The 16,316-nt window shown below is 34.7% G+C and overlaps 1 protein-coding gene across 1 annotated transcript; it reads right to left on the bottom strand.

Annotated features, from left to right (window-relative positions):
• Nucleotides 1–342: 342 nt before the first annotated feature.
• On the bottom strand, nucleotides 343–14,407 carry ndfip2 (Nedd4 family interacting protein 2). The gene is made up of 6 exons (XM_051118661.1): nucleotides 14,155–14,407; nucleotides 6,803–6,965; nucleotides 5,365–5,495; nucleotides 1,273–1,360; nucleotides 629–753; nucleotides 343–456 (listed from the first exon to the last, which is right to left on the bottom strand). The coding sequence occupies exons 1-6, from the start codon at nucleotides 14,188–14,190 to the stop codon at nucleotides 358–360; spliced, it is 642 nt and encodes a 213-aa protein (XP_050974618.1). The 5' UTR covers nucleotides 14,191–14,407; the 3' UTR covers nucleotides 343–357.
• Between the last annotated feature and the right edge of the window lie 1,909 nt (nucleotides 14,408–16,316).

The raw sequence follows: 16,316 nt of genomic DNA, 5'->3' as shown, positions 1-16,316 counted from the left end.
AATGTATTTTGAGCTCCATTTTGAATCATGTCGTCATGCAATCAGTGAACCAGCAGATGGCGCTAGAGTACTGCAGATGAATGACTTAAAACTTCTCAGTATCTATTTTAAATGAATAGTTCAACGAAAAATGGAAAATTGGTCATTTACTCTCCCTTAAGCTGTTCCAAACCTGTATGAGTTTCTGTCTTCAGTCGAGCGCTAGATTAGCCTTGACTAACACAGTAAGTAGAAAAACTACTGTGGAAGTCAATGGCTACCTGCTGGATTACCAACATTCTTGAAAATATCATATAAGGTGTTTAACATAAGAAAGTTATATAGGTTTGGAACAACTTGAGGGTGAGTAAATTATGACTAATGCTTAATATCACAGGAAAACAACTTACCAAGAACAAGGAAAATCCACCAGAGCCAGTACTGCCCATTGAAGTATCCAGTAAAGTAATCTGAAAACTGTAAAGAATAATACCATTGAGCATTGAGTTTAATGATTAAGTTCACATTCAGAACACAATATTTTATGTATGGTAATATTCACCCCTGAGTTTTTGTAATAATTTAATTGCAAGTTTCTTATCCTCCTGTGTGGGTTTCTAGTTAATCGATTAACTACTAAGAGACTCACCCTCACAATGAGGATCCATTTGATAAGAGAAAGGCCAAAGCCACAGATGGCACCGTATCGGCCAGCAATGGTGTTGGTCAAACAGAAAGACAAGCAAAACCCAATCCAGTTGAACAGAAAGGCCACTGTTTACACAAAAGTAAGAGAATACTGCATTAATAAAAAATGACCTTCATACATAAATACGGTAACTATGTTTTTATATGCATACCAACGCATCTTGAACCTGAAGACTGCTTACATATGTCACAAAGATGGTGATGCATTGTTAATAAAAGCATGCCTAATCATTCATTTAACCTGACTGGACTATGTTTGACTGTATTGCTACTGACTGACCACTATAAACGGTGTATAGAAATACTTGAAGTGCAATACATCACAACACCACCAGATGGCGCACACACAGCACTAATGGAGAAAGTCAACATGCAATAACTGGTCATATGCTAAAAGGTTGATGAAACCTTCATCAAACTACATGTTTAATCCAGTACAGTCATCATTTTAAAGAAATATAGTTATTGTGCATTTTACATCCAGTTTTGTGCAAAAATGTAATCCAATTTAGTATTATTATAATGGTAGCCTATACTATTCTAAACATGCACGTGTGTAAAAAACAAGCATTTTGCATGACTTACTGAAGAAGGCCAGCATAAAGATTCCATCATTTCCCACCCTCAGCTGATCAGCGTCACTGAAGTCATCCCGAACTGGAAAATCTTCATCCTTTTTAACAAGTAGATGGATAAAGAGAAACATTTATGAGTGTTTTAGAAGGCAAAAGTGGCTCAGAATTCATCATGGTTGTGATGCAACCTCAATGTTTACACACCAGCAACTGGACCAGCATACATAAACAACAGTGTACTAGATAAAAAGATGTTAGTCAGTCACAACGGGGGCCATTTACTTTAAGCAGATAGAGAAGCAAAGTGTCAGTGTCAGTCAGTTATCAGTGAAGTGGAAAATGGTTATGAGAGAACAAGCAACTCCTATCTCAATGCACTAAAACCTTGACAAATGATTGCAATTTTCTCTACTGAATTTTCTCAAAGAGATCACTTATAAAAATAAGACAACAACATGCTGATGTAATTTACAGTGTTCCATAGCCTGATTACTTTTCTTTTAGCAAACACTTTCATTCAAACACACTTTAAGTGCACTAGCAGCAGGGAAAGTATCTTCAGAGCAACCTGAGGTTAAGCATCAAGTTCAAAGGCTTGTGTCAACAGATACTCTGTGCAATTATTTATCGTTTTGCTTGTAAAGGGAAAAGTTCACCAGATAAAGAAAATTCTATCTTCTACCTCATGTTTTCCCAAACCCATATGCTATAGAATTATTTTGCACAATGTCAAGGTCTTTTTTTTATACAGTGAAAGTGAATAATGACCAGCTGCCATGCTCCAAAAATGACCAAAAAAGCACCATAAATGTATCATTAAAGTGGTCTCAAACTGGGGTCTGTAGAAAGGTCTGAAAAAAAAAAAAGGTTGAAAATAAATTATTAAAAAAAAAAATAACTAGATAGACTGAAACAAAAATTGATCAAATTTACATTTAGACATTTAGCAGACGCTTTAATCCAAAGCGACTTACAAAAGAGGACAATGGAAGCAATCAAAATCAACAAGAGCAGTAACATGACAAGTCTCAGTTAGCTTAATGCAGTACAAGTCGCAAGGGTTTTTTAAAATGATAAATAAATAAAAAGAAAACAGATAGAATAGAAAAGGAACAGAGAAGCTAGTGTTAATTTTTTTATTTAGATTTAGATTTATTGATTTAAATACATCTAGGAGTACAGTACTATAACAAGTAGAAAAAATTAACATAACATGTTAACATTTCATACAAAAATATGAAGCAGAGGAACTGTTTTTAACATTAATGATCATAATAAATACTTCTTGGGCAGCAAATAGGCATATTAGAATGATTTCCGAAGGATTCTTTGACTCTAATGGCTGCTAAAAATTCAGCTATATTCAGTCTTCAGTAAGTAGTAATTTAGTACTCCATTTCAAATATAGAAACCACCTTGGATCTCACTGTGCAGAGGTCACTGCAAACGAGGCTCAAAAAAAAAGGAAGTTAGTTCTGAGAAAAGCATCATTCGTTTGCAGACGCCAGTTGGTTTGTTATTCTGTTATCTAATGCGATGACATTCAGACAATCTTAAGAGTCTCTTTTATTTAACAATTTAATTATTTAAGTTATTTTTTTATATTTATTGATTTAAATACATCTAGGAGTACAGTACTATAACAAGTAGAAAAATTAACATAACGATGGAAACTAAACATTTTCCATATAATATTTTCCATATAACATTTTTCACAGTATAAATTAGGTCTTTACACAAAAATGTATAGCTGTCTTTAAAATTTTAGGATGGCGGACCCTCGAGTTAACCACTTTACCATTAGTTAACTACTTTAGTTAACATGAACTAACATTAAACAATACTTCAGTTAATATCAATTGCAACATTTACTAATGCATTATTAAAATTACAAGTTGTGTTTGTTAATGCACTGTGAATTAACATGAACAAAGAATGAATGACTGTATTTTCATTACCTAACATTAACAAAGATGAATAAATACTGTAATAAATGCATTGTTTATTGATATTAATACATTAACCAACATTAACTATTGGAACCTTATTGTAAAGCGTTACCGATATTTCAAGTACTCTAAAAAAAAAAAAAAAAGAGTTATTTTAGCATCATTGTTTGTTTTTTTTTAATTAATATTTTTAAATGTTTTTTTTTTTTTTTTTTAGTTAAGTTCTACTAATTTTGCTGTGTTTTTGTCATATATCTCTAGTTTACATTTTATTAGCCTTGGCAACTGGCTGAAATAAAACAAGGTTTTTTTATTTATTTATTTTACTTCAAGTAACAGAACTTGTTTTAATAGTTTTAGTTTACTATAATAACCTTGTTCTGAAGTCATACAAGAGCTTTGCATGAACAGACTGAAAATTAATCATTATTCACTGAAAATCGTCCACTCCACAGTAGCGTATATTCACGTGCAGTGCCTATAGAGGCATTACACCAGCTTCAACATCTTCATTTGGCTCGGATAAAAATAAGCAAGGCATCTTAAAAAAAAAAAAAAAAAGTTTGCCTTTTGAGCAAACAACATTTGCTATAGCATTGCTTCAAAACACAAGACGTATTTGACTGCAGGACTACTTCTGTGGTACTTTCACTGCATGATTTCACTTCTGCACAGCGTCAACACTGTGGACAACACATTTGTGCTCCACAGGTTTAGAATAACATGAGGCTGAGAAAATGGCAAATTTTCATTTTTGTGTGAACTACTCCTTTGTGATCCAGCCTACGCCTCTGGTAACCCAGCCCGGCTCCACTCTGACACTGCAGCTCACAACAGAGCTGCTGAGGTTGTATAACAAGTAAAAGTCTTGAATAATGCTCTAATTCATTCTTTGTTTCTGAAGTGATTTCATAACAGAGCTGGAGCACTTGGGTGCTTGCACATTCTCTCTCTCTGCATGTTCTCAATTTGCAAATGCAGGATGAAGGTACTTTCCAAAAAAAAAAAAAAAAAGTTAATAATTTTAATATTTTCTGTTTTTGAAAGAAGTCTCTTGTGCTCACCAAGGCTTAATTTATTTGATTAACAATACAGTAAAAATGGTAAATTTTGAAATGTTATTAGAATTTAAAATAAGTACTTTCTATTTGAATACATTTTAAAATGTAATTTATTTCTGTGATGCAAAGCTGAATTTTCAGTCACATGATCCTTCAGAAATCACTCTAATATACTGATTTGGTGTTCAAATATTATTAATCGTCGTTAGTGTTAAATTAATTACGGTTCTTATTATCAATGCTGAAAACCGGTTGTGATATTTAATGTCAATGAATGAAGTTTAAAAAATGGAATTTATTTAAAATAGAAATCTTTTGTAACATTATAAATGTTTTACTGCCATTTTTGATCAATTTAATGTGTCCAAACTAATTTCTATTTCAGTACTTTCTTACTTACCTCAAACATCTGAGTGATCGTGTATCACAGTTTCCACAAAAATATGAAGCAGAACAGCTGTTTCTAACATTAATGATTGTAATAAATGCTACTTGGGCAGCAAATAGGCATATTAGAATGACTTCCGAAGGATTCTTTGACTCTAATGGCTGCTAAAAATTTAGCTATATTCAGTCTTCAGTAAGTAGTAATTTAGTACTCCATTTCAAATATAGAAACCACCTTGGGACTCACTGTGCGGAGGTCACTGCAAAAGAGGCTCAGAAAAATGAATTCTGAGAAAAGCATCATTTGTTTGCAGATGCCAGGTATTCCGTTATCTAATGCCATGACATTCGGACAATCTTAAGAGTCTCCAAATACTTTTTGGGGCCACATTACATAACACTTCTTGATCTGAGCTCAGATAAATCTGTGGGATTCTCTTTCTAGGTCATGGTTTTTATGGCACGCCACATCCTCAAAAAGGTTCTCCTTAGGTTACTTCTAAAAGCTAATCGCACATGATTTTAAGACATGTCCCATTTCATTTTGGTCATCATTAAATCATACCAGCATTACTATAGCAATTTGCTTCCTTCTGAGGGAATGTTTTGGACTCTACCAAAGCCGCAGTGGAAAGTTGTGCGAATCGTGGGCTTGGCGTGTCGTTCTGCAGAACGTGTGGGTGCGCAGGCACATAAGATACTCACTCGTGGAATGACCTCCACCGCTGAGGCAGCCATGGCTGCCGCTTTGGCCTTCTCCGCCTCATCGTAAGTGGGCAGAGATGTCGCAACGCTGTATGGTGGAGGAACGGGAAAGTCCCCCGGAAATGTGCTCTCTGAAAAGCAATTAAAACACCGGTCAGCCGTACGCCACACATTTCTAGATATGAATCTTCCAAACAATAAGTCCTCCTAAGCATCATGATTACTATTGCTCATATGTAGAGATCTGAATAAAACTCATAACGTAAAGCACCAGGCGATGACGCATAACTCGCAATGACTTATGAGTTTCACTTTAAGGTTGAAATAAAACATGCAAAACAACGATAAACTTATACTAAGCCATACCTAGAAGCCTTGGAGGTCAGCTCTTTAGACTTGAGTCCATAACTAGCAACCTAGCAACTACACAACAACGCAATAATTTCAGTCTTCAGTGTACTAAAGTTTGAAAATCTCACTCTTTGATCGGTAAGACTTTGTTTTATAAAGAGGTCCTTTATGTTCACCAAGGCTGCATTTATTTGATAAAATACAGTAAAACAGTACTTGTGTCAATTTTTATTTAAATAAATAAATAAATAAATAAAAGTCTTTCTTAAAGTGCTATAAGCCATGAACCAAGCCATCTAAGGACATAACGACGTAATTGATAACTCTTTAACATTATTTGGAATCTTAAATTAACTTTCAAAAGGATGATGTACTCTATTTTGATCTCTACCGTACATAACAGAGTTTATATCCAGACTAAGAACTTTTATCTCAGTACTTCTGTGATTATTTAAATGTTTGTAACATTGAAATAATGAACTGTGGTTGAAAAGACTGTGAAACTGTTTCATTCATATACATGACAGTGGCTCTCTTTAGGTCAGCGGCAGCACGAACGCAGATTTGAATGCTCAAATCACACTGGTCGTACGCTGCATGGAAGAAAGTTTGAGGAATCAAACAGATGAATCACTGTAATTTAGGAACAGAATCACGTTGGTGTTTGAATCGTGATCTTTAACAATATGTTAATTTTAAATGCTTTGTCATATTGGTGACACATCTATTGTAACATGTTTAGCTTATCACAAATATTATAGGCTACTTTGCTTTTTCGACTTCTGATCGCAAGTGTAGCCATACTTTGGAGCGCTATGCACTTAGATTAGCGAGCAAGGTCCTGGCAGATTGCTAGATCGGGTCCTCAAAGATGAAAAAAAAACAAAAAGGGCCGCATATAGGAATCGATAGGCGGAATCGAAATTTTTACTTTATCAGAAGTATCCGATTCCTGACCTTAAGTATCCAATTCTGGAATCGGAATCGATTTTCGATACTCAACCCTAGCTGCAAACAATATCAATTTCTAATCTAGTAGATTCCTGCTCTTACTCTGGAAATAATAACTTTTTCCACGTGTCTGTACCTGGTGCAGCTGTTGCTCCGAGCGCTACGCTGGTATAAGGAGGAGGCGGAGCTTCCGTATCCACCGCGGGGTTGCTGATGCCCACGATGGCGGCAGCGGCCTGGGAGGATGTGGACGGCTCTGCTCCGGAGGCCCCTTCAGAGGGATCATCCTCATTGTGCAACTAAGGAAGGACAGAAACACAAAGTTCATATTGAAAAAACATAACTAAGTGTTGGTTAATTTAGGACAAATCTTACAAACTCTTGTATCTTGCGTCAGCTGAACTGACACCATAATGTACTCTATGAAGGGAGGATATCATCTGACACTGCAAGGAACACGTCAACAACTTGAGTCAACAACTTGGCCTCTTGGGTGGCGTAACCTGTCCTCGCCTTACAATGAACAAAACAATCTGTAAAGCTAAACTTCAACAAGTGCTGAAAAGAAGCACTGAATAAAACATTTAAAAAGTAGATTTAAATCTTAATCTGCACAAAGTGACCTGAAAATGTCTTCCGAGCATTGAGGCCTCATGGTAATATGACAGTTCAAGATTGCAGGGGACACATTTGGCATATCAGAGCGCAGGATGTACAGTTGTTTGCCAACGAAGTTACCTAAGAGCGAAATTCACACAGTAACAGGAGAGTGGTGGTAATGCAAACCACGAGACCGAGGCACAAGGCTGTGCCTTCAGCTGCACCTGTCCAAATCGTCCAAACAGATATGAGCGATTCGACCGAGTGAAATTAGTCTAGTAAATTAGTTTCACATTTTGGGCAGTTAGGAGTAATTTGAGACTTACAGGGACAATCTTCATAGTAGTTTTATCACAAAACCAAATCTTCTGTAATTCACACAAATGCTAAAATAATTTTTAATACCACATTCAACTACAGCAAAAATGCATGTGCTTACCCTTTATTTAAGAAGTATTCATATTATGAAATTAAAATGTTAATAATATAACTTTAACAAATTATAATATCAACTAACAAAATACTTAAATTGTAAATGTTAAACAATGTCTGAAATATTGCAATACCAGACAGCTCTGAATTTAAACTAAATTTACAAATTAATTATGAAATTCTTATTATTGTAGTGACTCGTGTTAAGGTAATGGCATGGTTTTAAACACAAATTTAATGTACTGGCTCATAAATAAAATAAAAAAAAAAGATCACTGCACCGATATGCCTGGTGCAAAAAAAAAAAAAAAAAACAATCAATCAAAATTAAGAATAACAAGGACTAGCAAAAAACAACCCTCTTAAAATATGTCACAATTATTTTATCAACAAATCTGTTTTGAAAATGACAGATACTGACAACTTTAAAAATGCTTAATATCGGCCGATAATCGGTCAACCCCTACTACTATAAATAAATAAATAAATAAATAAATAAGAAACCTCCAAGTCACAGTAAAAAAAAAAATAAAATAGTAAACATTATAAAGTATATGATATTATATTATATTACATTATATTATATTATATAAGCTACAAAAAACATGACATGCATTTAATAGGCTATCATCAACATGCAATTGGTCAGATGCTAATAAATAATATGTATGATAAATGCAGAAAATAAATATAACTTGTGTTAACAGCTCATGGACTAAGACTAAACAAAAACAAACCAACTATGCAGACCACATAGACCTAATATCACTGATATATTGATAAATAACAGTTCAATGGTTCAGTAGTGTAGTAAAATGACAATCTTTTACTACGCCACATGATAATATCTAAGGCCTCCTGACAGGGCTGAGAGCCACGGAGGTCTTTGCATAGGTCAGTGCTCTAAGGTTCAACTCTGCTATCCTGTATGAAATGGCAAACAGAAACGGGATTAGAGATCCAATGAGGGATGAAGTACACATGAGAACGACTGCACTGTAGGATCACATCAAGGACACAAGAACACCAATGGTGAGTCGGGCTCTCACTTTGCACTGAGGACAACCAGCAGACAACCTGGATTGGCATTACATCAACACAACAACTGCCCAGGGACAAAGAAAGCATCTCCAGTCATTCACAATAGACTGTTAGAAACAACATACTGTAGATAAACGGTACATCTTATCTGTGTTATGACTAAGACTGCACAGAATCAGTTTGCTGAAAGCCCTCACTTGATGCTATTTAAGTTTTTCTCAGGAGAAATATCTGAAATAAATTGTTAAAATGTCACTTTTGTTAACAAGTAACATACAAAAAAACTAGAGGGATGCATTGGAAATAGGGGTCGACCATGTATCAGCATGGCCAATTATCGGTGCTGTTTAAGAGACCTTAAAAAACCTTAATAATGCTTAATATTGTCACGTTCGTCCCCTACTATACATTATAATGTGGTGATACTAAAATTAATTTACAATTATTTTAGGTTTTATGGTTATATTTTTGAATGTAATTTTAAAATGCATTTATTAAAACAAAATACAGAATGGCCGGTACTTGGTATTTAACTGTGCTTTTTTTTTTTTTTTTTAACATTTAATTGTGCAGTTTAGACTACATTTACATTTCACTTAACACTCAATTAGTCAGTTTTTAACTTAATTCTTAACAGTGTTACTAAACAAATAATGTAACATTTAGCAGAAATTAATCTCAATATGAATATTTTTAATACTAAACTTTAGGGGTTGACCATATGTGTTTTTCAGGGCCGATGCCGATACCAGTTATTACAGATCAAGTAGACCGATAACCAATATATTGAACCGGTATGTATGTCTTTAAATGCTTTTAAATTATTTTACCAGCAAATTGGTTTTACAAATGACCGATACTCATAACCATAAAATGTTATACATTACAATGTTGTGATGCAAAAATTCATTTAAAATTATTTTAGTTTTATGGATGTATTTTTAAATTTAATAGTGCATTTGTTGAAACAAAATACAACAGAAAGGCTGATACTTGATATTTAACTGTGCGTTTTAATGTTGCATTTTGCAACTGTGCATTTTAACTGTGCATTTTAATTTAAAAATTAGGAATAACAAGGTGCTCTGACAAAAACTTTCTTTAAATGCTTTTAAATTATTTTACCAGCAATCAGTTATCAGTTTTGAAAATGACCGATAACCATATAAATGCTTAATACTGGCCAGGACAATAATCAGACGACCCCTACTAGGCCTATACATTATATTGTATACGTTGTGATGCTAAATTTAATTTACAATGAGTTTAGTTTTTTTTTTTTTTTTGGTTGTATTTTCAAACGTAATTTCTATCAGCCATTTATTATTATGTGTCATAACAGCAAAAAACTATCAGTTTATCATATTGGCCAGCATTTTAATATAGGTGTATTCATAAAAAATAATTACATTTCATACCAACTTCCAAGAACAAAATATAATATAGCAAATAAGATAGTAAATATTAAAAATAGAGATATATTATATCACATATTAAAAAGTCCAAAATAAAATCGATTTAACATTTTGGCCAGCATTTTAATACTGCTGCATTCATAAAAAAAATAGTTACATTACAAAATGAATTTAGGGGATGTCGGGACAGTCTTTCCTGCTGAAAATGTGTCTATTTACTGATCTGATGATGAGGGTCAATACACATTAATAATACACAACAACAACACCAACAACAACATGTAAAAAAAAAACAGGCTAACTTCCATCCATAGTCCCTTGGCAGGTTCACTTTAAATACAAGTCACTGTCTACAAAGCTTGAAAGCTTCATATTTTCCAAACAAAGTCATCATACCACATTGGTCTTGACAAAAAAAGACTTCAAAACTGGCCTATCAAATAACTCCTGCACAAAAATGAAGTCCAATTAAAAATTGCACAGTTGCATAATTCTGCAGTGTGCTGACGAGTTCTGAGCGACAGAGATAAGTGATATCATAGTACAAGCATAATAAAACGGATAAGGATGAAGAAGAACTCGTGCAGTGAGAGCTGAGCTATGAAATATATTGCAGGAAGAGACTTCTGAGAATAGTTCATGTGGTAAAGCCACAACCACCTAAATATCGATTTACCTTAAAATGGAAAAAACAGCTATGCTTATATGTTGACACATCTAAGAAGCGCTATTCTGCGGTGGTTGCTATAGCAACTTTCTAACATGCAGCAAGCTCAAAAAAAGTTTGTGACTAAGCGAGCATTTTTTTTTTCCTTCCTAGAAACGATGAAAAGGCTTTGAAAACATACAGAGGCCTGCTGGATAATTTACTCAACACTCCAGGAACTGACATGCAATTGCTGTGATCTTCTTTGAAAATGAAAATATATCAGAAAGCTCTCCTTGTTATTGACCAAAACATTTAGAAAAGAAAATAACAAGGTTTTTGATGAAGCATACAGTAATATTAAGACTACACAATATTTTAGCCTTATTCCCTGTTAGATAAACATTTACCAAGAACCAGATTTACACCCTGGAGCTCAAATCCAAAGTCTACAATCTGTGCTGTAGTGTGTGTAAATATTGTGGTGTTTACATAGCACCATGGCCCAAAAAACATGTTATTACCTTGGTAATTCTTTGTAAGGGATATAATTTGTATTGTATGTTTATAAAAGATATTATATTCTGGGATGCTACACATAACCCTTCCCGGCTGAGCAGTGAGCCACTAGATTTCCATAATAAACAAAAGACCCTACATCCAGAACACTTACGTTCAAGGCCTGCTCTACTGTTGAGGGTAGAAAACACACACTCACACACAAACCTGTGATTATACCACACTTGCGTTGTTTACGATACAGTAGAAGGTTGTGACTCTAAACCTAACTAAGTATCATCCAAGAGGAAAGGACGTTTGTGGCCAACGCCTTAAAATGCAATTCAATCTCCCTGACATGGCCCAAACATCAAAATGCATTGAAATATCCCAAAGACATCTACAATGCATCAAAATGTCTTTGAACACACCCAAATGTACTAATAACAAACACCAAACATGACTATAAGGCATGATTGTAAAACACTGTCAAACATTCTAAACACGCCTATGATGTGTTCAGGTAACAAACACAACAAAGGCGTGTTTTGATGCCTATCATGCCTATCATGCCTCAAAATGTCTTCAAAGGACCTAATGGCTCAACATGCATTTTAATGTTTAAATGTTGCATGTAGGCTTACTTAACATGCCTATAAATGACTAAAATGTGACTAAAACAACTCAGATTGCATTGGAACGCACCACTGATGCCTCAAAATGTGTTATAACCATTGCTTCAAAATGCATTTGATCAATCCAACTTATATCACAAAATGGTTTTGAGTGCTCCCAAATATATCTATAACTTAAAAAATGAAATGCATTTAACGTTCCAAATGCACTTATGTAACCTTAAAAAGTTTCAAGGTCACCTGCAGTAACGATTGTTTTGGAACGCACCAGTGATGCCTCATAATTGAACGTCAATATGCATTCAAGGTCCCATAGATGCTCGTGACAATTCAAAATGCATTTGAATCCCCCCAAAGCGTAAAAAGTTCAGAGTGCATCTGTGACAACTCAAACTGCATTGGAACTCACCAGTGATACCTCAAAACTGAACGTCAAATGAGGCGTCAAAATGCATTTGAACGTGCCAAAATCTTAAAACGGTCTGTGTGTCTGACAACTCAAACTACGTTGGAACGCTCTAATCCTCAAAACTGAATGTCCCATGTCTCTCTGTGGCATCAAACTGTATTTGAACGCCACAAAATAGCGCTGCGCACCTGTGACAACTCAAACTCCATTAACACGCAGGGACAGCTCAAAATGAATCCAAAGTCTTAAAAAGTTCTGTGTGTGCCTGTGACAACTCAAACTGCGTTGGAACGCACCAATCATACCTAAAAACTGAACGTGCTATGCCTCTCTGTGGCATCAAACTGTGTTTGAACGCCCCAAAAACATAAAAAGTTCCGAGTGCACCTGTGACAAGCTAAACTGGATTAACCCACAGGTGATATCTCATAATTAAACGTCAAAATGAACCCAAAATCTTAAAAAGTTCTGTATGCACCGGTGACAACTCGAACTGCGTTGGAACGCACCAATCATACCTCAAAACTGAACGCCCCATGCTTCTCTGTGACGCATCAAACTGTATTTGAACGCCCCAAAATATCGCTGCGAACCAGTGACAACTCAAACTGCGTTGGAACGCACTAGTGATGACTAAAAACGGAACGTCTAAATGCGCCCAAGGTCCCATAAATATCCGTGACCATTAAAAATGCATTTGAACGCCCCAACGCTACCTCAAAACTAAACGTTAAAATAAACCCAAAATCTTAAAAAGTTCTGAGTGTACCTGTGACAACTCAAACTGCGTTGGAACGCACCAGTGACGACTAAAAACGGAACGTCAAAATGCGCCCAAGGTCCCATACATGTCCGTGACCATTAAAAATGCATTTGAACGCCCCAACGCTACCTCAAAACTAAACGTCAAAATAAACCCAAAATCTTAAAAAGTTCTGTGTGTACCTGTGACAATTCGAAAAGCGTTGGAACGCACAATCATACCTCAAAACTGAACGTCCATGCCTCTCTGTGACGCATCAAACTGTTTTTGAACGCCCAATCTGCCCAATCTCAATCTGCGCTGAAACGCACTAGTGATGACTGAAAATTGAACGTCAAAATGCGTCTAAGGTCCCATGCATGTCTATATGGTGTGAAAATGCATTTGAACGAATCAAAACCATCTGGAACTATATGTGCAATATGCACCTGTGATACCATACAATGTTTCAAAACATTTTTATTGCGACAAAACATTGTCTCAGTACGTTTTAAGCAAATTTTATTAAATATCATTCTTAAAATATGGTAGTTTAGTAAAATTATGATCAATTTGTGATTTTACTCCAAACAGCATTAACTGCAGTTACCATTGCCACTAACGTTATATCAGATCTTCAGCTGGGTTAGGAACTGTTCAAACAAGACGCGTTCTTAAGCTATTTTGCGTTGCGTTCTTGTGTCTGCGCTGTTCGTACACACATATCAGATGGATATCAATCTTTGGCATTTAATCAGTTGAGTGTCTCTGTTTTATTTATTAGAGGAAGGGAAAAGGGCGTTTTATTTTAAGTTAGGGTGACAATGTAAAATGAGCGCAACTTTGTAACGCTTCCATTCAGTTGCACACCGTTTAGCGGATCTGAACGCAACGCGTCCTGTGTGAACTGTCGCGCACTTTGTAGCGGTGAAGGTCTGATGATGCGGAAGTCATGAATGATTAAAGACAATCGGACAAAATGCCAGTAATCAGCAGTTCGGATATGTCGGTGTATTGTATAACATGGAATGTTTGATCGTCTTATATAACGATGGGTGAATTAGACTTACCACTTGGTAGCGGCTCGCCGCCTGGTCCATTTTCATATACGGCCAGCCCAGCCAGCGAATAAAAACAGTAAATCCTTGGTTAATTCAAATTAAAGGCAGCTCTCGATCTGACTTGAGATCATATGGCACGGATCAGTCATATACGGAGACGATAGTTTTTGCCATTTACACAATAGCCATGATTTAACGCGAACGTTCACGCAGATGCAGTCACGTCCTACAGCACGAAACAAAGCGAGTGGGAGGGGATGTCCATGACGCAAGCGTGACGTCGCACTGTGCGCGTCAAACTATTTTTATTTAACAACACAGAGATCGACACATATAATTGTATTTATGTTATATAAGTAGCTGTTATATTCTCACCAGGTATATTCATTTTTTTTTTTTTTTCATTTTCATGCAGGTTCTAATATATTATTTGTTATTGCCTGTATGTAACAGACATAAAATCACCTGACAGGTCGATTAGATAGTTTTATTAGATGTATTTATTTATTTTTCAGTTTCATGAATGGAGTTTTGAAAAATATAAAATGAGCCGTTGTTGTAAGGGCCTATAATTATTATTATTTTTTTTTTTTTATTTTGTGTGTGTGCGCGCGTAATTTGAGCTCTGTGTGTTTTTGGAAAAACTGACCAAAATTTTCATCATTTTCCATTTCAATATTTCTCCTTTAAACGTCCGTGCCCTTCAAGGTGACCTGCCTATAAATGTTGTGTCAACATTGCCCTATATTAATTTGAGCAAATTGATGGCACCGTTAATTCACTAGACAATTTATATCCCCGTGTGTTTATATCTTATCTGTCAAATTATAAATGGATGGTCAAAGTGCCAGTGCAGTGATCCTTCAGAGTCAACAAATACCAGATTGCAGTTCTGAAATCAAGCGTGCATGACTCCATCTACTGGACTAATAATGCAAAATTTGTGTGATGTAAATTAAATATGAAAGGTCATTTTAAAAGATGAATAAGTATATATGCAGTATAACCAATATATCCTTCCTTTTTTCCCCAAAATCCTTTGAAAAACAGAGAAATATCAGATGTCATACAAAACAGTTTGGGGGTTATTTGGTGAAAGTTGGACAAAAGACAATGAGTAAACAAACATGTAAATAAATAAAAGATGTAATATATTTTATTACATTTATTTATTGTAAATATTATTTATATATGAATGAAAAAATCAGTTCTTTAAACTAGTTTAAGTTTGAACTGGGCTTACTGCATTTGGACTGAAATAATCTGATAGATCAAAAGTGTTTTATATAAAAAGAATAAAAATGAAGAATAATAAAACAGAATAATGTGACACGGTCACAATATCAAAAGAACCATACATATTTACCTAAATATTGTTTAAAGTGGGCTATAAATTAATATAATCACCTCATCATGTGTAAAAAATGTGATGTTTTCTGGACGAATGAAAGTAACACCATATAAAGATTTAAAAGCAGTTCAGCTCATGGCTTTTAGCACACTGTTGATGTGATTTCTTTTATAGGCACTAGAGGGCCACCTTAGGCAGGGCCATAAACATGACTGTTTAGTGTCATGCAATGAAGTGGTGCCAGTGCCAGATCCAGCTGACTAATAAACGAACAATACCTCTTTTGACTACTGTTTCCACTAGCCTGTTTCCAATAAAAGAAAAACACTAATATAAAATCCTTTAAAATCTTATATATGTAAAATTGTGTGTGTGTGTATAAACGATTTTTAAATAAAGATATATTTTAAATAAGATATATATATATATATTTTTTTTATTTTATTTTATTTTTTTTTTTTTATTTTTTTTTTTTTTTTTTTTTTTTGATTGATTGATTTCATAAGTACCATGACATATGGCAGGGGGGGGGATGCTTTAAAAAGTGCAGAAATCCCAGAGGGGTCGTTTAGTGTTGGGCATACAAACAAGCACAGATACTGGGTTAAAGGTGAAAACAAAAAGAAAATGATAGACAATAGAAAACAATAGAAAATGATACAAAAATAGAGAAATAATAGAAATAAATTGAAATATAGAATATATGTGAAATATACCAAATATTTTTTTTTAAATACCAAATATTTTTTTTAAATATTGTTTATATATATATATATAGAGAGAGAGAGAGAGAGAGAGAGAGAGAGAGAGAGAGAGAGAG

Source organism: Labeo rohita, chromosome 1 (assembly GCF_022985175.1).
Source record: "Labeo rohita strain BAU-BD-2019 chromosome 1, IGBB_LRoh.1.0, whole genome shotgun sequence".
NCBI lineage: Eukaryota > Metazoa > Chordata > Actinopteri > Cypriniformes > Cyprinidae > Labeo > Labeo rohita.
Note: the sequence above shows the minus strand (reverse complement) of the source record. Positions and strands in the feature narration are given on the sequence as shown.

Coding starts and splice junctions, on each gene's coding strand:
- ndfip2 (XM_051118661.1), bottom strand. CDS start 14,190: ATGAAAATGGACCAGGCGGCGAGCCGCTACCAAGTG. Junction 1,361..5,364: donor CGGTGGAGGTCATTCCACGA/GTGAGTATCTTA, acceptor CTTGTTAAAAAG/GATGAAGATTTTCCAGTTCG. Junction 457..628: donor AATGGATCCTCATTGTGAGG/GTGAGTCTCTTA, acceptor TATTCTTTACAG/TTTTCAGATTACTTTACTGG.